This window comes from Mauremys mutica, chromosome 1 (genome assembly GCF_020497125.1).
Source record: "Mauremys mutica isolate MM-2020 ecotype Southern chromosome 1, ASM2049712v1, whole genome shotgun sequence".
NCBI lineage: Eukaryota > Metazoa > Chordata > Testudines > Geoemydidae > Mauremys > Mauremys mutica.
In genome coordinates this window covers 347,996,851-348,020,263 of record NC_059072.1, presented here as the reverse complement: position 1 = coordinate 348,020,263, position 23,413 = coordinate 347,996,851, and the positions used below count along the sequence as shown (strand labels likewise).

General features: G+C 47.9%; 1 protein-coding gene across 4 annotated transcripts; it reads left to right on the top strand.

The window, feature by feature from the left end:
- The first annotated feature begins 424 nt into the window (after nucleotides 1-424).
- On the top strand, nucleotides 425-20,638 carry LOC123372635 (rano class II histocompatibility antigen, A beta chain-like). 4 transcript variants are annotated; one of them, XM_045020900.1, is made up of 6 exons: nucleotides 1,429-1,650; nucleotides 9,769-9,871; nucleotides 14,221-14,478; nucleotides 15,213-15,494; nucleotides 16,438-16,548; nucleotides 19,317-20,636. In XM_045020900.1, the coding sequence occupies exons 3-6, from the start codon at nucleotides 14,268-14,270 to the stop codon at nucleotides 19,397-19,399; spliced, it is 687 nt and encodes a 228-aa protein (XP_044876835.1). In that variant the 5' UTR covers nucleotides 1,429-1,650; nucleotides 9,769-9,871; nucleotides 14,221-14,267; the 3' UTR covers nucleotides 19,400-20,636. The 4 variants fall into 4 exon arrangements, with proteins under 4 accessions (XP_044876844.1, XP_044876835.1, XP_044876828.1 ...); XM_045020909.1 differs by lacking the exons at nucleotides 1,429-1,650; nucleotides 9,769-9,871 and adding an exon at nucleotides 425-520 and having other exon boundaries at nucleotides 19,317-20,637; XM_045020893.1 differs by lacking the exons at nucleotides 1,429-1,650; nucleotides 9,769-9,871 and adding an exon at nucleotides 13,213-13,997 and having other exon boundaries at nucleotides 19,317-20,638.
- The last annotated feature ends 2,775 nt before the right edge of the window (nucleotides 20,639-23,413 follow it).

The following is a 23,413-nucleotide window of genomic DNA, read 5'->3' as shown; positions in this document are numbered from 1 at the left end:
CCCCAGAGCCCCCCCCCGGCCCGGCCCAGCTGCCCCCAGAGCCCCCCCGGCCCAGCTGCCCCCTGCCCTATCTCCAGAGGGCTCCTAGGCCCTGCTCCTCCTGTCTCCAGGTGTCCCTGCACCGCGGCCCCAGGAGGCCAGTGCCCGCCCAGGCCGCAGCCGCCGCTCTGCCCGGAGGAGGGGGCGGGGATGAAGGCCCCGGTTAAAGCGGCCCAGTCCCGGACCGATCGACCCACGTGAGACCAAACCAAGCAGGGGGCGGTGGTATCCCCACCGCGTCACGCACACTCACGTGACCCCTCGTAGGCAAGGTCGCCGCAAGAGGAGCCTATCAGGAGGCGGGGCGATGTCCGGAAGTACCTGCTGTAGGCGCAAGGTGCTCTGGGAATTGTAGTTCGCGGCTCAGAGGCCGGGTGGCGGGTGGCGCTAAGGCCGGGCGGGGTCGGGTTACGTATTGCTGAGAGGAGCCGCATTAGACAAACCAGCTACTTTATATGCAAATTATATGTAATATGGTGAGGTAAAATAATGACGCGGGGTTCGGGTTTGTGGCAATGACGGCGCGGCGGGCCCGCAGAGGGGCGGGGCTCAGGCCTCCTGGGTCCCAGCCCAGAGCCCGGGTCAGGGGCGGGGCTCAGGACTCCTGGGTCCCAGCCCGGGCGGGGGCGGGACGAGAGTCCCTGTTGGAGCAGGACAGGAGTCAGGTCTCCTGTGTCTTATTCCCCGCCGTGGCTGGGAGGTACCAGCGAGTGGTTAGAGTGGGTAGGACGAGGCGTCAGGACTCCTGGGCTCTATTCGTGCCCAGCCACTAATCCTCCTTGTGTGATCTTGGGGCAAGAAGCCCCCGTCTCTGTGCCTTGGCCGTTCTAGACCCTGGAGGCTTTGGCTCTACCCTTGTGCGCTGCTCTGAGACCTGCGGGATGAAAGGCGGCTCTCAAGTGCTGTTAAGAGGCAGGAGTGGGACACAGAGGGTTAAATTAACAAACGCCTCTTGTGTCCCAGCTGCTTGTTCAGCCTAGTTTGTACTTCCCTCTACAGAAACTTCTTCCTGAGTCTTGCAAAGAAGTTCTCGTTCTGGGGGGAGTCCCAGTGAGACATTGGTCTTCTTGGTCTCGCTTTTCCTGTGTTCTTCCCCTTCTGAGCTGCAGTGGCTTTGGGGCTGGGTGCTGCTGAGCTGGCCCTCTAGCAGAGAAAGCACATGCCTCCTTGCACAGACCCTGAGAAAAGAGTTGGTGAGCAGAGACCCCAGCACTGGGAAAGAAGCCCCCTTGGGCTCTGAGAAAGGGGAGGAGAAAAGCTTTTAATCTGCCCAGCTTTGATAGTGTGCTGTTTATACACTAAGTGCCTCTTCTCCCTCGAGCTTCTTAGGCTGCTTTACAGCCCCTCCTCTTAATTTGCCCCCAATTAGCTGATGCTCCCACATGCTGCAGAAAGCCCAGGTGAACTCAGGTGCCACAAGTACTCCTGTTCTTTTTTCAGGGCTTTGAGTTTCTTTTGAAAGACCAACCAGAGGAAATAGGAACCTGGGGCAGGGGAATCAGTCTGGGGAAGGTGTAGTATTCCGGTATAGCCAGTCCTGTGATCTGGCCCAACCAACCTCCCTAAGAGGTCAGTTTTCCAACGCCACTGAATTTGCTGGAAGAGATACAGGTAATGAACAATTTTTTTTGAACAAATTGATTCATTAAACAGTAATAAGTCACCAGGACCAGATGGTATTCACCCAACACGTATGAAGGAACTCAAATATGAAATTGCAGAACTACCAACTGTGGTATGTAACATCATTTAAATTAGCTTCTGTGCTAGATGACTGGAGGATAGCTAAAGTGACACCAATTTTTTAAAAAGGCTCCAGAGGTGATCCTGGCAATTACTTGGTTGAAACTATAGTAAAGAACAGAATTATCAGACACATAGATGAACATGATTTGTTGGGGAAGAGTCAACATGGTTTTTGTAAAGGGAAATCATGCCTCACCAATCTACTAGAATTCTTTGAGGTGGTTAACAAGCATGTGGACAAAAGTGATCCAGTGGATATAGTGTGCTTAGACTTTCAGAAAGCCTTTGACAGGGTCCCTCACCAAAGGCTCTTAAGCAAACTAAGTAGTCATGGGATAAGAAGAAATGCCACCAAAGACCTGGAGTGACTGAAGGGCCCCCCGCCATCGAAATGCCGTCGAAAACCCAAACCGCCACCAGGCCAGGGCTCACGGGGCCCCTGCGGGGCCTGGGGCAAATTGCCCCACTTGCTTCCCCCCTCTGGGCGGCCCTGGAACATCCCTCTGTTCCTGCTGGAAATGAATGAGACACAATTCTGCACTGACACTTTTTGATGGATCCAACCCAGAGCAACACATGGGTTAGGAATGGACAAAATCCAGATAGCAGGGACCCTTTCTCTGGGATGAGGGAGGGTCACTTCAGCTCTCTCAGCCCTCTTCTGCACTTGGGCCCCTTTACCAGTGTGACGTTATTGATATAATCTGGGACCATATAGAACATGGTTGCAACCAAGGTCCTATAGTGGCACCAAATCTTATGTAAAGGGGGTCATATAAGATGTCTAAGACCAGGTTATAGGTTGCTGGTTATGATTATGCTGTCTATATGTATGTATCATTTTGTAGTTGAAGTTATGAGTATTTATTAGCTCTGTAGTGTCTGTATTTCAACTTTGTGCTGTGATTCTGGGAGACATCCCAGACAAGTTGGTGTTAGCTCTGCCTAGCCTGCTTGATGGCCCATTAAGGACCATCAGCTACACAATTGACCCATAATTTTCCACAGTAAGAACAAAGAAGTGTTCTTACACCTGGAAGAGCCTATATAAGGCGAATGCCTCATCTCCATCTTGTCTTCAATCGTGCTTCTTACCTCTGGAGGGACTTGGCTACAATCTGAAGCTCTGAACAAAGGACTGAATGACCCATCCCAGCTGGTGATGTTCTCCAGAGACTTGATTTGAACCTGCAGTTTACTCCATCACTGCTACAAACCTGAATCAATAACTTTGCCATTACTGTATGTAATTGATTCCATTTAACCAGTTCTAGCTCTCATCTCTATCTTTTCCCCTTTATGAATAAACCTGTAGATTTTAGATTCTAAAGGATTGGCAACAGCGTGATTTGTGGGTAAGATCTGATGTGTATATTGACCTGGGTCTGGGGCTTGATTCTTTGGGATCAAGAGAACCTTTTTCTTTTATTGGGGTGTTGGTTTTCATAACCATTCATTCCCAGGACGAGTGGCACTGGTGGTGATACTGGGAGACTGGAGTGTCTAAGGAAATTGCTTATGTGACTTGTGGTTAGTCAGTGGGGTGAAACCGAAGTCCTTTTTGTCTGGCTGGTTTGGTTTGCCTTAGAGGTGGAAAAACCCCAGCCTAGGGCTGTAACTGCCCTGTTTGAGCAATTGGTCCTGAATTGGCACTCTCAGTTGAGTCCCGGCAGAACCGCATCGTCACAACCAGGTTTTACTCTCTCTGTCACAGAGAAGCCCAGAGTGAATTCTGCATGGGGCATTTTCCCTAATTAATGTCAGGTGACTTCCCTCCTTTCATTAAAAGTTTCTTTTCTACACTCAGACTCTGCTTGAAAGAGGGGATGTATTGCCTGAAGGGATGTTTGTAAATCTGCCCCTAATTCCCTGAGAATGAAAAGATAGCTCCCTTTTATGGACACCCAGCCAGCCAATTAGCTATAAAATCCCTCTTAGCTGTTCTCTACTTGCTTTACCTGTAAAGAGTTAAAAACAAAAAAGTCATAAGTAAAAGGAAGGGAGTGGGCACCTGACCAAAAGAGCCAATGAGAGGGCTAGAACTTTTTAAAATTGGGAAAAACCTCCCTTTTGTCTGTCTGTTGTTGTTGTACCAAGAAACTACTCAATTTGAAACCCCTGATATGTAAGTAGATCAGGCAATGTCTAGAAAGACACAATTAGGTTTCTCTCTTTTATTTCTGTAAGCCTCATGGACTCCTCTGTGCTAACCCCAAAATGCTTTTGTTTTGCTTGTAACCATTAAGCTGGACCTCAAAAAAACCATTCTTGATGCTTAATTATTATATTTGCTCTTTTTAAATCTAGCAATGGCCTAAGTTCCAGATGTATTTTCTTTCTTTTTGTTTTTAGTAAAATTTACCTTTTTTAAGAACAGGATTGGGTATTTTGTGTCCTAAGAGGTTTGTGCATTTGTTGTTTAATTAGCTGGTGGCAACAGCTGATTTCCTTTGTTTTCATTATGAGCTCTTCCAGGGGTGGGGAGGGGGGGCAGCTGAAAGGGCTTGACGGTACGCCACAGGGAGGAATTCCCAAGTGCGCCTTCCTGGGTCCAATGGGGTTTTTTTACACTTCGGTGGTGGCAGCATCTACCCATCCAACGTCAGAGCGGAGCTGTAACTTGGGAGTTTAATACCAGCCTGGAGTGGCCAGTATTAATTTTTAGAATCCTTGCAGGCCCCCACCTTCTGTACTCAAAGTGCCAGAGTGGGGAATCAGCCTTGACAGCCCCAGATTGCTAATGCCACTGCCCTCTGAAACTTTTAGAGAAACTGATCTGCGGGAAAAGAAATTGCAGATCTGGGATTGTACCAGTCGCTCATTTCAGTAGAACCATTGACTTTGGGAACCTCTAATGTGCCAGTGAGGATCCAGCTGTTGTATGGAGACATGGATAGATGGTCAGATACTCCGATCGCAACACATATCCAGGAAAATAAATAAGAGTGACTCTCATTAATATCTTGCACTTAAACCAACTTACCTAGGTGTCTGAAAGTGTCTGATAATGATGAGTTAATTATATGTACTAATTAATCTGGTGTTAATCTTTAACCTCAGCTCTTTGGTAGCCTCCTGTGCTTTCTGTTGCTGTGTGCAGGGGACTTGTGTGACTGTCGATACTCCTGTGTTCACCCCTTTCACAGGATTATGATAATTTTGTAGAAACTATGCCTTGTGAGGTATCATCTGAAAACTCATAATTTGCTGATCATTATTATCTTGGTAAAAATGTTTGGCAACGCTATATGTAAAGTTATGAGAGTCCACTGTATGGTATTACTAAGACATGTTTCAGGTCTGGGGATTAGCCACAAACCAGTTCCCTAGAGACAAAAGACAAGCCAACCCCTCCTCCAGGTGTCAACAAAATCAAATAGCCCATCACCGGGGTAAGTGGCCATTCTTTGGCAGGAAAGAGGATGTGGGAAAAAAGCTATATCTTGCCAAAGAAATAGCTGGGGGTTCCCATCCACACAGATTTCTGTCTCCTGAACCTCAGCTGGAAATCAGGAGTGGCAGAAGCTTCCCAAAAGTGGATGTGGGGGGGCCTCACCGGTGACCAAACTGTGGCCCTGCCCCCCGTGCTGCCCCTTCCTCCCAGGGTCCCACCCCTTGCACCGCCCCTCAGGGCCGCCCAGAGGGGGGGGGCAAAGGGGGCAATTTGCCCCGGGCTCCGCAGGGGCCCCCAAGAGAACAGCGGAGGCTCCCGCCTCCGCCCCTCTCCTGGAGCCTCAGCGCATCAAGCGCCGAGTCTCCGCCGGGGCCCCTGAGCCCCGCCCCGCTCAGAGCCGCGTGGTCAGGGGGCGGGGCTGGGAGCTCTGGGCTGAGCTCAGCTCCCTCCGCTCGGCGTGGAGCTCCCAGCCCTGCCTCCTCCCCACGTGGCTCGGAGCGGGACGGAGCTCAGGCCCCGCCAGCCACACGCTGCGGCTGTTCCGGCGAGGCGCTGAGACTCCGAGCGAGGAGGGAGCCGGGGGTAAGAGGCTGGGGCCGGGGCGGGGGGGAAGCGGGACCCGCCACCGCCGAAGCGCAGCCCGGTCTTCGGCGGCGGGGGGCCCTTCCGTTCCGGGACCCGCCGCCGAAGTGCCCCGAAGATCCGCGGCGGGCCCCCCCCCCGGCCGAATTACCGCCGAAGACCGGGCTGCACTTCGGCGGCGGGTCCCGCTTCGGCGGTAATTCGGCGGCGGGGGGGCCCCCGCCGCGGGTCTTGGGGCACTTCGGCGGCGGGTCCCGGAACAGAAGGGCCCCCCGCTGCCAAAGACCCCGGGCCCCCGGAATCCTCTGGGTGGCCCTGCCGCCCCTTCTTTCCGAGCTCTCATCCTCACACTGCTTCTTCCCAAACCCCTACCCTTGAGCCATCCATGCCCCTGAGCCCCCACCCTCACACTGCCCCTTCCGTGAGGCCCCACCCCTGTGCTGCCTCTACCCCCAGGCCCCCCTGCTTGCTCCTCTCTGCCTCCTCCCACCAGCCACTTGCCCTTACAGCCTGTAAAAAGTAGGAAGGCTGCAGGAGATGCTTCTTGAAGAAGAGAAAGAGCAGATGGTCCAAATTATTCCTCCCTTTCTCTCTGCTCACGGCACCCATGACACCAGAAGAACAAAGGAAACAGCACTGAACTGGGAGGAGAGATCCTGACTGAAAGAAGTTTGGCCAGTAAGCTCTGATCTACTCTACAGAATTCCTTTGGTCAAACTACGTCCCTCAGGGGTATGAATAATCCACACCCCTGAGTGATGTTGTTACACGACCTATGTGTGGACAGCGCTAGGTAGGCGGGAGAACATTTCTCGCTGAGGAGGAGTTATTAAGTTAACAGGGAACTCTCTCTCGTTCCTGAGGGCATCTTCACCAGAAGTGCTGCACCAGCAGTGGCGCCAATGCAAGTTTGTAGTGCAGGACTGCCCTAAGACTGCTGAAACGTGATGAGAGAGACCTTTGCTTTGAATTTACTCTAGTTTGTTAAGTTAGGCATTAGATGCATTTTACTTTTATTTTTCTTGTAACTAATTCTGACTTTTATGCCTCATTATTATATTCCCTTAAAATCTATCCTTTTGTAGTTAATACACTTGTTTCATTATTTTATCTAAACAAAAATGTTCGGAAAACTCCATTTGAATTAACAGGATTTGTGCATATCATTTTCTATTAATAAAATGATGGATTTTATATGACCTTGTATTGTCCAGGAGAGAGCTGGGCAGTACAAGACATAGATTCCTGGGAGAAAGTATGGGACTGGGAATTTGCTGGTGTTTCTCTGCTGTGCAGGGGCGGCTCTAGACATTTCGCCGCCCCAAGCACGGCGGCATGCCGCGGGGGGCGGTCTGCCGGTCACTGGTCCCACAGCTCTGGTGGATCTCCCGCAGGCGTGCCTGCGGAGGGTCCGCTGGTCCCACAGCTCCACCGAAGGCACACCTGCAGGAGGTCCACTGGAGCCGCAGGACGCCTGCGGGAGGTCCACTGGAGCCGTGGGACCAGCGGACCCTCCGCAGGCATGCCGTCGAAGGCAACCTGCCTGCCGCCCTCCCGGCGACCGGCAGAGCGCCCCTCGCGGCATGCCGCCCCAAGCTCGCGCTTGGCGTGCTGGGGCCTGGAGCCGCCCCTGCTGTTGTGTAATTCATGAGTGATTGGACATGGTGCTCATACATTATAACTGTGAGTAACTTACATGCTGGAGACTGTGTGTGAGGAGAGGTAACTCTCACCATAGGCACCGACTCCATGGGTGCTCTGGGGCTGGAGTACCCATGAGGAAAAATTGGTGGGTCAGCAGCTCTCCACCCCGCCCCGTCCCAGCTCACCTGCGCCTCCACCTCCTCCCCTGAGCGCGCCACCACGTCCTGTTTCTCTCCCCTTCCTTCCCAGTGCTTGGGGAGCTGAGGGGACACAGCTGTTCATCAGTCCAGACTGTATTGGATAATGTCAACCCTCATCAACAGAAAAGATCCAATTGCTAAATATATGCTTGGGGAAAAAGCTGGTAGTAGCAGAGGCTGTCACAGAACCCAGCATCACACTCAATTACAAGTGAGTTCGAAGATGATATAAAGATGTATGTGGATGCTATCAACACATAGAGACCAGTGTCAGAAAAGAGACTACTCCAGTTACAAAAAGAAACCTTGACACACAGGCAACGTCAGGACATTCTACATTACATTAGTGGCGGCTGGCCCAAGTATCTAAAGGACACTAAGGGAGTGACAAGAGACTACTTTGCGGTGCGTGGACAATTAAGCAAGTCAAATGGACTTATGGTTAAAGACAATGGCATCATAATTCCAAATGAAATGAGAGGAGAAATCTTAAGCCTCATCTATGAAGGACATTAATGATTAACTAAATGCCATGAGTGGACCAACTAGCCAATGTGGTGGTGGCAGTGCATCAGCAAGAACATAAAGAATAAAGTGTCTGTATGTGACTATTGCAGAATTAATAGACCAACACAGCACAAAGAACCTTTAATAACAACACTTCTACCAGGCAGTCCTTGGAAGAGACTAGCTGCAGATTCATGCATATTCAGAAGACATCATTACCTGGTCGTCATGGACTCTTTTTCCAGGTATATAGAAATAACTTAAAAGATATAACCTGTCACGGTGTTATCAAGAAACTGAAGTGCACTTTTGCTCACTTCACTATTCCAGAACAACTAATAAAGGACAACGGACCACAAGCACTGCAACAGAATTTGTCATTCCAAACAAAATATTATTTTGATCGTATTACTAGCAGCCTACATTACCCATTACCAGCGAATGGAGAGGCTGAGAGAGCTGTACAGACAGCTGAGAAATTCTTACAGTGGGAAGATCCATTCCTTGCTCTTCTGAGTTACAGATCAACACCACCAGCAGCTACTGAATATAGTTCAGCGCAACTCCTGTTGGGAAGACAAGTCAGAACTACTGTTCCAACTTTGGGAAAGAATCTGTCTCCAAGGTGGCCAGACATAAAGAGAGTAGCCAAATAGGATAAAAAGGCTAAAAAAAGCTTATGAACACTTTTACTAAAGATGTTACTCAGAGAATTGCCAGGTCTAGAACCCTGGTGACTGTGTTCATGTCAATTGGATGGAGAAAAGGGACAGACAGCCCCAGCTGTCGTAAAGAAAAACAGTTCAGCACCCAGATCGTGTGTGATGGAGACCAAGAGTGGAGAGTTCAGCAGAAACTCCCAACATCTACAGTTTTGTTCTTCAGAAAACAATCAACAGAGAAAACTCTACAGACAGCAGATGCAGAACAAGAAGACGACTCGAATTCTGAACAAACCACAGCCAGTTGTTGCATCTAATGGACAGCCAGATGACCACTTTGTCATGCGCTTGGGTCATGTAATTAGAAAGCCAATACAATTCAGAGACACTTAACAGACTGATACATACTGAACATGAAATATAGTGCAATTGTGTAAATATTGTATATAATAGGAATGTAGAACTTAAAGGGAGAGATGTAATGGGATGCTCATCTGTATTATATTGCTCAGCCACTAGGGAGCACTGTGTGTAAAATACTTTATTTAAACAACCCTCAGCCATACCTAGCAGAGCTTTGAAGTATCTTATGATGAACACATCTGGTGTGCATAGGCTACAGAGCTTGCTTATCTACAGCTGGTACAGGAGCATGACATAGCAGGCTAAGGAGACAATGAAGAAACTGCTGTGCAGTGATGCCAGGTTAGAGAGAAAGAGAGATCCCAGCACTGAAATGGGGGTGATGGGATTGCTGGGGAGGGGAACTGAGAGGGCCCCTCAAAGGCCTGGTGGTGATGGAAATGGGAACTTACTGTAATGAGGAGGAGGTGTGTGGGGTGAGGGCTGCTGGCTTGCCAGGGCGGGGACGGGGTTGTGTTGTCTCTTGCCCCTTTGTCCTGTGCTGAGAGGGGAGGCAGGTCTTGCAGAGGGAGAAGCACACGCTCGGCTCACTCCTGGGGAGACTTGACATTGGTTCTTTCTTTTTTTGCAGGTGTCCTGTCATCTAATGTCAAAGCTTCTCGGGGTGAGAGAGCTAGCGTGGCTCCCCTTGTGCGCAGCGTGAAGGAAGATCCTGACACAGTAGCTGAGCTCAGGTCTGTCCCCGCACAGGGAGTGAGCAAAAGGCGAGGCTGGATTCTCCTCCCTGGGTTCTGAAGCTGGGATGGGGCTGTTGGCTGTTATAACGGATGTGCCTAAGGGCAAATAGTCCCAACTCTGCCAGCCCTGCCCTGCTGTGATGGCTCCCTGTGCTGTCCAGTGCACAGTGGACTGGGGGCTCTGGTCCTCTGGGCTCTCACTACAGGGGAGTGGGGGTATAAACCAGCAACTAGGGGATGGGGCCTCATCTCTCTGGCTGTCAGCAGTTATTGCCTGCCTGTCCCCACAGCTTCCATGCCTCCAGTAGGAAGGACTGGGTTCTTCCCTCTTTCATAAGAACATAAGAATGGCCATACTGGGTCAGACCAAAGGTCCATCTAGCCCAGTATCCTGTATTTTGACAGTGGCCAGTACCAGGTGCTTCAGAGGGAATGAACAGAACAGGTAATCATCAAGTGATCCATCTCCTGTTGCCCATTCCCAGCTTCTAGCAAATAGAGGCTAGGGACACCATCCCTGCCCATCCTGGCTAATAGCCATTGATGGACCTGTCCTCCATGAATTTCTCTAGTTCTCTTTTGAACCCTGTTATAGTCTTGACCTTCATTCACAACATCCTCTGACAAAGAGTTCCACAGGTTGACTGTGCGTTGTGTAAAGAAATACTTCCTTTTGTTTGTTTTAAATCTGCTACTTATTAATTTCATTTGGTGACCCCTAGTTCTTGTGTTATTAGAAGGAGTAAATAACACTTCATTATTTACTTTCTCCACACCACTCATGAATTTATAGGCCTCTATCATATCCCCCCTTAGTCATCTCTTTTCCAAGCTGAAAAGTCCCAGTCTTCTTAATCTCTCCCCAAATGGAAGTTGTTGCATACCCCTAATCATTTTTGTTGCCCTTTTCTGTACATTTTCTAATTCCAATATATCTTTTTTGAAATGGGGGGACCACATCTGCACACAATATTCAAGATGTGGGCATACCATGGATTTATATAGAGGCAAGATGATATTTTCTGTCTGATTATCTATCCCTTTCCTAATGATTCCCAACATTCTGTTTGCTTTTTTGACTGCTGCTGCACATTGAGTGAATGTTTTCAGAGACCTATCCACAATGACTCCAAGACCTCTTTCTTGAGTGGTAACAACTAATTTAGACCCCATCATTTTATATGTATAATTGGCATTATGATTTCCCATGTGCATTACTTTGCATTTATCAACACTGAATTTTATTAGCCATTTTGTTGCTCAGTCCCCCAGTTTTGTGAGATCCTTTTGTAGCTCTTCGCATTCTGCTTTGGACTTAACTATCTTGAGTAGTTTTGTATTGTCTGCAAATTTTGCCACCTCACTGTTTACCCCCTTTTCCAGATCCGTTATGAATATGTTGAATGCTACTGGTTCCAGTACAGACCTGTGGGGGACACCATTATTTACCTCTCTCCATTCTGAAAACTGACCATTTGTTTCCTATCTTAACCAGTTACTGCTCCACGAGAGGATCTTCCCTCTTATTCCATGACAGTTTACTTTGCTTAAGAACCTAAGGTGAGGGACCTTGTAAAAGGCTTTTTGGAAATCTAAGTACACTGTATCCACTGAATCACCCTTGTCCACATGCTTGTTGACCCCCTCAAAGAATTCTGGTAGATTGGTGAGGCATGATTTCCCTTACAAAAACCATGTTGACTCTTCTCCAGCAAATCGTGTTCATTATGTGTCTGATAATTCTGTTCTTAACTATAGTTTCAACCAGTTTGCCCAGTACTGAAGTTAAGCTTACTGGCCTGTAATTGCCAGGATTGCCTCTGGAACCTTTTTTAAAAATTAGTGTCACATTAACTATCCTCCTCTCAACTGTTACAGAAGCTGATTTAAATGACAGGTTACATACCAATTAGTAGTTCTGCAATTTCACATTTGAGTTCCTTCAGAACTCTTGGGTGAATACCATCTGGTCCTGGTGACTTACTACTGTTTAGTTTATCAATTTGTTCCAAAACCTCCTTTAATGACACCTCTCTCTGGGACAGTCCATCAGATTTGTCACCTAAAAAGAATGGCTCAGGTTTGGGAATTTCCCTCACATCCTCAGCTGTGAAGACCGATGCAAAGAATTCATTTAGTTTCTCCACAATGGCCTTTTTTCTAAGTGCTCCTTTACCATCTTGATTGTCCAGTGGCCTCACTGGTTGTTTAGCAGGCTTACTGCTTCTGATGTACTTTAAATTGTTTTGTTATTACTTTTTGAATCTTTGACTAGCTGTTCTTCAAATTTTTTTTGGCCTTCCTAATTATATTTTTACATTTCCTTTGCCAGAGTTTATGCTCCTTTCTATTTTCCTCAATATAATTTAACTTCCGCTTTTTAAACAATGTTTTTTGCCTCCTACTTGCTTCTTTTACTTTGTTTTGCCACGGTGGCACTTTTTTGGTCCTCTCACTATGTTTTTTAATTTGGGGTATACACTGAAGTTGAGCCTCTATTATGGTGTCTTTAAAACGTTTCCATGGAGCTTTCAGGGATTTCACTTTTGGCACTGTACCTTTAAATCTGTTTAACTAACTTCCTCGTTTTTGTGTAGTTCCCCTTTCTGAAATTACATGCTACTGTGGACGATTGTTGTGGTATTCTCCCCCACCCCCCGGATGTTAAATTTCATTATACTATGGTCACTGTTACCAAGCGGTTAACCTATATTGCCCTCTTGGACCAGATCCTGTGTCCCATTTAGGACTAAATCAAGAATCCTCTTGTGGGTTCCAGGACTAGCTGCTCCAAGAAGCAGTCATTTAAGGTGTCAAGAAACTTTATCTCTGCATCCTGTCCTGAGCTGCCAATCTGGGCATAGTTGATATCCCCCATTATTATTGAGTTTTTGCTTTTTTATAGCCTCTCAAATCTCCAAGAGCATTTCACAGTCATTGTCACCATCCTGGTCAGGTGGTCAGTAGTATATCCCTACTGCTATATTCTTATTATTCAAGCATGGAATTACTATCCAGAGAGATTTTATGGTACAGTTTGGTTCATTTAAGATTTTTACTTCATTTGACTCTATGCTTTCTTTCACATACAGTGCCATGCTCTCACCAGCATAACGTGTTATGTCGTTCCGATATATTTTGTATCCTGGTACTACTGTGTCCCACTGATTATCCTCATACCACCAAATTTCTGTGATTCCTACTGTATTAAAGGATAATATTGATATAAGGCACTCAAGTTCACCCATCTTATTATTTAGACTTCTATATATGTATATACATTTGTATATAAGTACTTAAAATATTATCACTTTTTAGCTGTGTGCCATTATGTGATGTAATTGAATGGGACTCTTTTTCATTTGACTGTTTCTCATCAGATCCTGCCCTGCCCTTTCTCTGCCCTGACACCCACCCTCAGAGGAGGTCAGACAAATGGACCCTCTCTGTCTGATTTGAAGCTATGCTGCCCCCAGCTGCCTCTCAGCTCCCTTTGCCTGTGGGGTCCTTGCTGGTGTAGGGCTGATGCCTGGCATACTTCAAACCCGCAGTTTCAGCAAACAGGACTTTCACCCCTGCCCTCCTGCAGCCCAGTGTGCTCCAAAATCACTTCTTCTGTCACGGGCTCCATGGATGGAGAGGGCCTGGAGACATCAGCCCTAGGAGAGAGAGGGCTGGAGCAACAGTCACAGTATGCCAGGTGCTTTGCTGCCCGTTCTGCTGTGACTGCACTCTGGGACACTGGCTGCTGCTGGGACTCTGGGTCTGTCTTGCTCTAGGAAGTTGATTCTACTGCAAAGGAGAAGCTGACCCCATTGCTGCCTAGAGACCGATGATATGGCCCAGTCCTGAGGCTGGCTGCGGCATTGGCTGAGGGCTACCCAATCCCCTGAGTATTAGGCAACTTTCTGAGTTTTTGTGGTCAGGACTTTGCGGAGAACTTCCACTTTCGAGAGCTGGAGTGAGACAGTATTGTTAGCTTTGATCTCCCCATCAACTTCCCCCTCTTGAACAGCAATGGCCCCCGGGGGGATCCCTGGGGTCGCCAGGAACTGCTGGGCTGGGGCTCTAATAGTGGCGATAGCACTGAGAACTCACAGAGCTCATTGCACAGACCCTCCAGGTAAGCAGAGACCCCAGTGCTGGGGGAAAAAAGCCCTTTTGGACTCTCAGGATGGGGAACACAAAAGCTTTCCCCCTGCCCAGCTTAGGGCTCAGAGATTCTCTTACAGGATCAACACAAGGGACTAGCAGATGGAGGTGAGAGGGGAGGGTGCAAGGATGGGGAAAGACTACAGCAGAGGTGGGTGGAGATGGGTTCCTGACCTGCTCCTCTCTCCTCTCAGAGCATTTCCTGCTGCAGGAGAAGTCTGAGTGTCACTACACCAACGGCATGCAGCAGGTGAGGTATCTGAAAAGACTGATCTGGGGCCAGCAGGAGATCTGTTACTATGACAGTGACTTGGGCTTCTCGGTGGCCCGCACAGAACTGGGTCGGCCGATCGCGGAGTATTGGAACCGGCTGGAGTGGCTGAGCTACTTGTGGGCTTCAGTGGAGAAGTTCTGCAGTTATAACCACAGGAGATTTAAGAACATCACTGAGGGTAGGCAAGGTGAGCTGAAGGAGAAGGAGACCAAATTGGAACTGGGAACTTTAGGTCAACCCCCACATCTGGTGCTGTTATATTTGCCTCCCTCTGCACACTCCCTATCAGGCAGCAATTGAGCGTCAGTGGGGCTGGGTGTGAACTTGCGGGGGCAGAGGGGGAGTCGGAGGACGGGACTGGAGAAGACAGAATCTTTAATAACAAAGGGTTGCTCTCAGCTTGAATCAGGCCCCAAATCCCAGTTTTGAGGGAAATTCTCCCGAAACCTGATACTGAAGGAAATAATTTGGGTGAGCCCCACAGACAGGCCAGGATCCCAGAGCTCCTCCCCATCCTGCCAGCTCCCTCTGGCAGTGGGCTCCCCATGGGACTGGGACTAAGGGCAGCGGGTGAAACCCCCTGTCCCCTACCAAAGCTCTCTGCAGGAGGCACTGAGGTACCATGGGGATCCCTCACCTGGGAGACGGCGATGAGGGTGGGACTAGTGTGGCTGGAAGGGGTGTCATACAGAGTACAGTCATGGCTGTGCATTTCAGGGTCAGGGCTGCAGAAGGAGATGCAGACAGGTGGGTTTCCAGGAGAAATCCAGATGGCGTAGACTTGAGCTGCCCCCCTTTTGGTCCCATTCCCACCCATGTCCCAGCAAGGAGCAGTTTCTGATAGGACAGAGAAGGAGAAGGTGTGTGTTCTGTGTCTGGGCCCCTTCACCAAGGTTTTTCTCTCTCTCACAGTTAAGCCCAGAGTGAAAATTTCCACCCTGAAAGCAGAGTCTTCCCACCGCCCCAGCTTGCTGGTTTGCTCTGCAACAGGGTTTTATCCTTCCGAGATAGCGACCAAGTGGTTCAAAAATGGGCAGGAGGAGACAGCTGGAGTTGTATCCAGGGAGCTGCTACATAATGGAGACTGGACCTTCCAGATCCAGGTGACGCTGGAAACAAAACCCAGGTGGGGAGATGTCTACACCTGCCAAGTGGAGCACATCAGCCTGCAAACGCCCATCACCAAGCAGTGGGGTAAGAGACTGACATTGAGGCAACCCCTGAGGATGCCTTGGGGTCACTCCTAGCTCTATGGAGATGACCAGAGGCTGGCCATGAAGCAGACTGTGATGGGATGTGTGCCCCATATGTGCTGTGAGAGGGTTAATATGGGCCCGAGAGGCCAATTAACCCACCTGCTTGTACCTGTTCAGGTAGGCCAGGCCTAATTGGAGATAAAGCCCAGCTGGGTTCTCCTTCCCCTTTTCCTCTCCCTCCATAAAGAGCTGGGTGAGCCCAGTTGAGAGAGGCTGGGCTGGGCTCACTCTAGGGAGCAGTCTGAAAGAAGGCTGAGCAGAGCAGGTGAACTGGAAGCAGGGACACTGTTGGGCTGCAGCCTGCCTGAACCCCCGAGCAGGGGTGCTAGAACCAGGGGCGCTGTAGGAGTAGCAGTACCCCTAACTTGAGTGGTTTCTATCATGTACAGGGGTTACAGTTTGGTTCAATGGTTTTCAGCACCCCCACTATAAAAATTGTTCCGGCGCCACTGCCCCTGAGTGAGGGGAGGAGTGTGCCAGCCCCTCAAAATGGGGGTTGTTGGAGGCATAGGAACCTGAGATGCGGCATGGGGAAAAGACTGTAGCACTCAATGCATGCCTGGGAGGAAGAGGTGGCCTGCTGAGCCCAGCTAGCATGAAAGTTTGTTTCCATGTTTGCTAGACTTTTGTAAAAGACACTGAGGCCCTGGAAGGGACTGGACTCTGTATAGTGGTCTGGCTGGAGGGCCAAGTCACTCCTACAGCTGGAGAAGGCCAAAGGAAGGTGGGGGAACGGAGGCAACAGGTGCTGCAGCGTAACAGCCATCCAGAGTGGGGCACAGTGCCCCAAATACCTACTTCCTCAGTAAGACAACAAAGATACTGTAAGGGAAATCAGAGTCCAGGCTGAGCCCTAGTCCTCTGTGCTCCTCTTTTGACAGTGGCACAGCCTGACTCTGCCAAGAGCAAGATGTTCATTGGAATTGGGGGCTTCGTATTGGGGTTGATCTTCATGGTGCTGGGACTCCTCATCTACCAGAAGAATAAGAAAGGTGAGTTGCTGGTGAATGAAGGAGGTGATAATAAGATCACCAGTAAGATGGCCTGCTAGTCTTTAGGATTTCACTATAATTTAGATTTAACAAGACCAGTTAACTTGAATTTCAAGGACATTTTGGATTTTAGGGCCTATGCCAACACCTGTTGAAGTCAATTACAGTTTTAAATGACTTCTACAGACATTGGATTGGGCCTTCAGTGACTAGAGACCTTTCCAGGAACCATTTGGGCCATCCTTGGGCCTTGAAAGATCAGTCTCCGACCTGGTATAGCTCTGAAACGGACCATCTGAATTCTGGACTGTGGTGGTGGTTACTTATGGCAAATTCTCCACTTCTGCCCCACAGACTTTTGCAACATCGGTTTGATGCAAACTGTTTGTAAACTCTGGATATGGATAAATTCATATTTATGTACAAAAGAATTAAGTAACCTCTCCTTTAAAATCAAAAGAAACCAAACGCAACCAAGAAACCTATGAACTCTTGACCCCAAAGTTTTGGTTGCTTGTTCTTCTTGCCAACTTCTCTCTCATCTCCGTACACTAACATAAATTTAAGTTCTTTCACTTTAAAATGAACAAGAACGACCGGATTAAAATCCTGGTGGTAAAGTCTCTCTCACACAAGCACTCACAAGCTTTCTCCAGCCTAAGCCTGTCCAATGACTCTCTCTTTTCTTAAATAAGCAAACTTAGCAGGTTCTTCATTCTTGGTCTATTTCTCTTAAGACCAGGGGTCCTCGGCCCGGGGCTGTGACCACCAAGTGTCGAGGTGTTATGACTAGAGCTGGTTGGTTGTTTTTGGATGAAACAGTTTAATTGACAAATGCTGATTCACTGGACCAAAATGTTTTGTCATACCTATTATAGAGTCTGTGAAACTTTTGTCAAAACACGGGCAAATTTAAATTGGAAACTTACAGAGGTTCCAGGATCCACAGCCCTGACAGGGAGCCTCTGAGCCCCCAGACACCCAACTGGAGACTGGCAGGTTCCCTGCAACACAGCAGCCAGCTTGCAAGTGCCCAGCTGGAGCCAGAATTCTGGGGGATGACTGGCTCTCTGCAGCACAGCAGCAGCAGCCACCGCCCTGGGATCCCCATCTGCAGGCAGGATTCTTGCCACTGCTAGGCTCCCAGCTCCAGGGCAGGGAGGCTACCAGCAGTGAAATTGGCATTCTTGTCAGTTTCACGGCTGCTATTTCACATTTTTGTCTCAGAAATACGACATTTTGCTGTTTTCAGGAGCGGCTCCAGGCCCCAGCATGCCAAGCGCGTGCTTGGGGCGGCATGCCGCGGGGGGCACTCTGCCGGTCGCCAGGAGGGCAGCAGGCAGGGCTCCAGTGGACCTCCCGCAGGCGTGCCTGCAGAGGGTCTGTTGATGGAGCCGCGGGACCGGCGACATGCCGCCATACTTGGGGCAGCAAAATGTCTAGAGCCGCCTCTGGCTGTTTGGTAATGAAATTTTCAGGGATCTCCAGTTCCAGTAAATTTGTTTTCCTTCCAGATCAGAATGAAATTAACTTTGTAAATATTCAAATCCCTGAATTTCAGCCAGCTCTAGTTATGACCTCCCTGCCTGTCCCAAATTATTTACTGGGAGGGTGTCCTGGCTAGTTGGGACCAGGACCTGTGGGTTTTGGTACCAGTATGGAGAAGGTTGAGAACCACTGCCTTAGAAAAATAGTTCCCAAACACCAGTTTCTCCTTATATTAAGAGGAATGGGAGAGCAGGGGCTGGAGACTTGGCCCTGCCAGAACCAGCTCTCCAGTCTGCCTAAGGCATTGAGCACATTTCTTTTGGTTTTTCAAGGCTCCAAATTAGCCAACTCAAGGTAACATCAGTCTTCACTCTGCAACCTGTTAAATCCTCTCTCCCCCATCAGAGCTCTCTAGTGTGAGCAGATGTCCTGATTTTATAGGGACAGTCCCGATATTTGGGGCTTTGTCTTATATAGGTGCCTATTACCCCCCCACCCGCATCCCAATTTTTCGCACTTGCTCTCTGGTCACCCGACCTCGGGATGAATGTGCTGTAGGGATGGAAAGAGGAGCAGAGAGGATGTTGGTTGAGTTGGCATCGCTTCAGCTGCCCTTATTTGGGGCCCTCTATTGTCTCTTATCTCCAGATCCTTTATACACTCAGGCTCTAAGGCCATGTCTGCACTACAAAATTATGTTGACCTAAGTTACATTGGCATACAGCCACCACAGTTATGAAATCACTTATGCGTGTGCACAGCTGGATCTTTGTGTTGGTGGTGCATGTCCTCACCAGGAGTGCTTGTATCAATTGTATTGTCAGTGTGGGGGATTGTGGGACAGCTCCTGGAGGCCAGTAACAGTCAACATAAGCAACATAGTGTCTACACTGACATCGACTGTGACTGTGCCGCTCAGGGAGCTGGGTGTTACTAAATCGGTGCAGCGAAGCCCTTACGTCAGCGGGAGCCAAATTTAAGTGAAGATTCTTCCACAGCTAGGTCGACAGAAGGCAGCTTACATCAACCTAACCTTGTAGTATAGAACAAGCCAAACAATATTGCAAGGCTGGGGGTGGCGTGAGAATCAGGAGGATTTTGCTCCCTCCATTGAGGGTGAAGTAGGAGCCTACCCCAGCAGCAGAATGTCCTGATTCCTGCTAGAGTATTTCCTATCCCTGAAGCTGCCAGGTAGAGTCACTGGGGAATGCCTTGGAGCCTGCAAGAGAAAATTCCCACTTGTTCTCCAGTGGTTATTTCTCTCTTCTCTTTCCATGCAGGGTACCTGTGCTTGGACACTGCAGACTCTCAGGCTGCTGAGAGTGACAGGGGCAGCTCTACAAACCTACTGCTCTGTGCCTAAATCCTTCCAAGTTCTGCGAGGGCCATCTCTAAATCTTCCCTTAAATTTCTGCATTCACACATGTGCCATTACTCTCTCCCTTCCCCTCGCTAGCTGTTCTTCGTGTGTTCTTGCTCAGGTCAATACTGTGCTGCCTCTGGCAGAGGGAATCACCACTTTCCCTCAATCCTAGCAGGTTCCCCTCCTGCTGCCCCGCCCCAGATTTAACGGCTCTGCAATTAAAGAACAAAGTCTTGTAGATCTGAGATTGTCCCCCAGGGGCCGATTTCATGCAAGCTGTTGACTTGGGGTATCTCCAGTGGAAGAAGAGGGAAGGATCCAGCTGTCATATGGAGCTGAGGATGGATGTCCAGCTACTCCAAGTGCAGCACATACCCAGATAGAAAAGTGGGGAATAAATAATAATGTTTCTAACTAATGCTTTGCACTTAGAGAAATTTTATCTAAGGGTCTGCAAGGATTTTGATAACTGTGAGTTAATTAAAAGTTCTAATTTAACCTGGGGTTAATCCTTAATTTCATGTGTTTGGTAACTTTCTGAAACAGATCTGAAGAAGTGAGGTTTTTAACCCACAAAAGCTTATGCCCAAATAAATCTGTTAGTCTTTAAGGTGCCACCAGACTTCTTGTGGTTTTTGTGGATACACACTAACATGGCTACCCCCTGATACTTGAAACAGATCTATGATTCTGTATATCATGACACCCCACCCTTTGGCTAATGGAGATTGTACTGTACTCAGCTGATGAGCAGAACATGAAAACCTATGTAGAACAACAAATTAAAGAACTAAAGCCTTCCCTGGGTAACTAACAACCCATGAGATTATAAACATGGAGAGAATGTTTACACTCTAATTTGCCTTTCACTGTCATTGCTGGTTTGTTCTTGCTGCTCCTTTTACTCCTGGCAGCAGCCTCAGCCAGCATAAACACTGAAACTAGGCTGCTCAGTCTCAGTTTCTGTCTCTAACTAGGTTCACTGTGTGGTTCTCATGCACTAATCTGCTGTTGTACTTGCCTTAGGGTTTTATCCTGACACCCATCATAGATTTCATAGAATTTTATGCCAAAAAGGACCATTAGTTCTTCCAATATGATCTCCTGTATACATTTTATATATATCCCCCTATATTGAGCCCAAAGACTTTAGTTGGACCAAAGCATTTCAGTCCCCATGAGAATAGACTGTTGTATGCCTGTGACACGTTGGATCACAGAAACCCCCTTGGGGACTGCTACCTGATGTGCTGAGACTACCTCTGAGCCCGTTTTCCCTGGCAGCTTGGGACTTCAGTGCCCTGCCTGGTTTGAGTCAGACACACTAGCCTGCTACAAACACAGACCCAGGTCTGAACCATGTCCCCCAAAAGCTGCAGGCTTAACTGAAAACAGCTTAAGAAGTGTTCCTGTCTTCAGCACTCAGATACCCAACTTCGAATGGGGTCCAAACCCCAAATAAATCCATTTTACCTTGTGTAAAGCTTATACAGGGTAAACTCATAAATTGTTCACCCTCTATAACACTGATAGAGAGGCACAGCTGTCCCCCGCCCCCCCCCCCCCGTATTAATACATACTCTGGGTTAATTAATAAGTAAAAAGTGATTTTATTAAATACAAAAAGTAGGATTTAAGTGGTTCCAAGTAATAATAGACAGAACAGAGTGAATTACCAAACAAAATAAAATAAAACACGCAAGTCTAAGCCTAATACAGTAAGAAAGTGATTACAGATGAAATCTCACTCTCCGAGATGTTCCAATAAGCTTCTTTTACAGACTAGCCTCCTTCTAGTCTGGGTCCTGCAATCACTCGCACCCCTGTGGTTACTATCCTTTGTTCCAGTTTCTTTCAAGTATCCTTTGGAGGTGGAGAGGCTACCTCTTGAGCCAGCTGAAGACAAAATGGAGGGGTCTTCCAGGGCTTTATATAGTTTCTGTCTTGTGTGTGGAATCCCCTCTACAAGATGGAGTTTTGGTGTCAGCTGGGCAAGTCACATGTCAATGCATGACTTAGTTCTCTACAGGAATGTTCCCAGGAAAGCTCAGATGTGGATTGGCATCTATCAAAGTCTATTGTCAGATTAAGTGTTTCGTGACTGGGCACTTACTGAGAATAGTCTTTTCTCAAGAAGCTGACCAAATGCTTCACTGAGGCTACTTAAAATCAAACAAGTACACAGCCAATATTCATAACTTCGAATACAAAAATGATACATGCATACAAATAGTATGAATATATTCAGTAGATCATAACCTTTGCAGAGATACGTTACATGTCCTATGTCGCATAAAATATATTCCATTCATGTCATATTTATATTCATAAGCATATTTCTATAAAGCATTATGGGGTACAACATCACAATGCCATTGGGAAAAAACAGGAGAGACAGTGGTGCCGAACTCACAGTGATAAACCAAAACCTGGATTTCAGGCCTCAGTGACTTGGCAGTGTCACAGAAATGAACCAACACAGGATAAAACCCAATGACGCTTTGAAAAGAAGCATCCCCAAGGTTAAACCTACAAGGAGTCCAGTGGCACCTTAAAGACTAACAGATTTATTAGGGCATACGCTTTCGTGGGTAAAAAAAACACTTCTTCAGATTCATGGTGTGAAAATTACAAAAACAGACAAAAATATATATTGGCACGTGAAGAGAAGGGAGTTACCTTACAAGTGGAGAACCAATGTTGAAGGCCAATTTAGTCATGGTGGATGTGGTCCACTCCCAATAATTGATGAGGAGGTGTCAATACCAAGAAAGGGAAAATTGCTTTTGTAGTGAGCCAGCCACCCCCAGTCCCTATTCAAGCCCAATTTCATAGAATATCAGGGTTAGAAGGGACCTCAAGAGGTCATCTAGTCCAACCCCCTGACAGATTTTTACCCCAGTTCCCTAAATGGCCCCCTAAATGATTGAGCTCACAACCTTGGGTTTAGTAGGTCAATGCTCAAACCACTGAGCTATGGTATTAAGTTTGTAAATTAATTGTAGCTCTGCAGTTTCTCTTTGAAGTCTGTTTTTGAAGGTTTTTTTGTTCAAGAATGTCTACTTTTAAATCTGTTATTGAGTTTCCAGGGCGATTGAAGTGTTCTCCTACCTGCTTTTGTATGTTACCATTCCTGATGTCTGATTTGTGTCCATTTATCCTTTTGCATAGAGACTGTCCGGTTTGACCAATGTACATGGCAGATGGGCATTGCTGGCACATGATGGCATATGTCACATTAGTAGATGTGTAGGTGAATGAACCTCTGCTGGTATGGCTGGTGTGGTTGGGTCCTATGACGGTGTTGCTAGAGTAGATATGGGGACAGAAAAGGCAACGGAGTTTGTTACAGGAATTGGTTCCTGGGTTAGTGTTTCTGTGATGTGGCATGTAGTTGCTGGTGAGTATTTGCTTCAGGTTGGGGGGCTGTCTGTAAGTGAGGACTGGCCTGCCTCCCAAGGCCTGTGAGAGTGGGGGATTGTTTTCCAGGATAGTTTGTAGATTGTTGATGATGCGCTGGAGAGGTTTTAGCTGGGGGCTGTACGTGATGGCCAGTGATGTTCTGTTATTTTCTTTAGTATCAGAGGGGTAGCCGTGTTAGTCTGGTTCTGTAGAAGCAGCAAAGAATCCTGTGGCACCTTATAGACTAACAGACGTTTTGCAGCATGAGCTTTCGTGGGTGAATACCCACTTCTTCGGATGCAAGTAGTGGAAATTTCCAGGGGCAGGTTTATATAGGCAAGCAAGAAGCAAGCTAGAGATAACGAGGTTAGTTCAATCAGGGAGGATGAGGCCCTGTTCTAGCAGTTGAGTGAAAACCAAGGGAGGAGAAACTGGTTCTGTAGTTGGCAAGCCATTCACAGTCTTTGTTTAATCCTGAGCTGATGGTGTCAAATTTGCAGATGAACTGGAGCTCAGCAGTTTCTCTTTGAAGTCTGGTCCTGAAGTTTTTTTGCTGCAGGATGGCCACCTTAAGATCTGCTATTGTGTGGCCAGGGAGGTTGAAGTGTTCTC

What these genes read in the sequence shown, in the direction of transcription:
- LOC123372635 (XM_045020886.1), top strand. Translation starts at nt 13,892, where the DNA reads ATGGCCCCCGGGGGGATCCCTGGGGTCGCCAGGAACTGCTGGGCTGGG. An exon ending in CATCACTGAGGGTAGGCAAG is followed by an intron (nt 14,488 to 15,212) that starts GTGAGCTGAAGG and finishes TCTCTCTCACAG; the next exon opens with TTAAGCCCAGAGTGAAAATT. An exon ending in GCCCATCACCAAGCAGTGGG is followed by an intron (nt 15,495 to 16,437) that starts GTAAGAGACTGA and finishes CTCTTTTGACAG; the next exon opens with TGGCACAGCCTGACTCTGCC.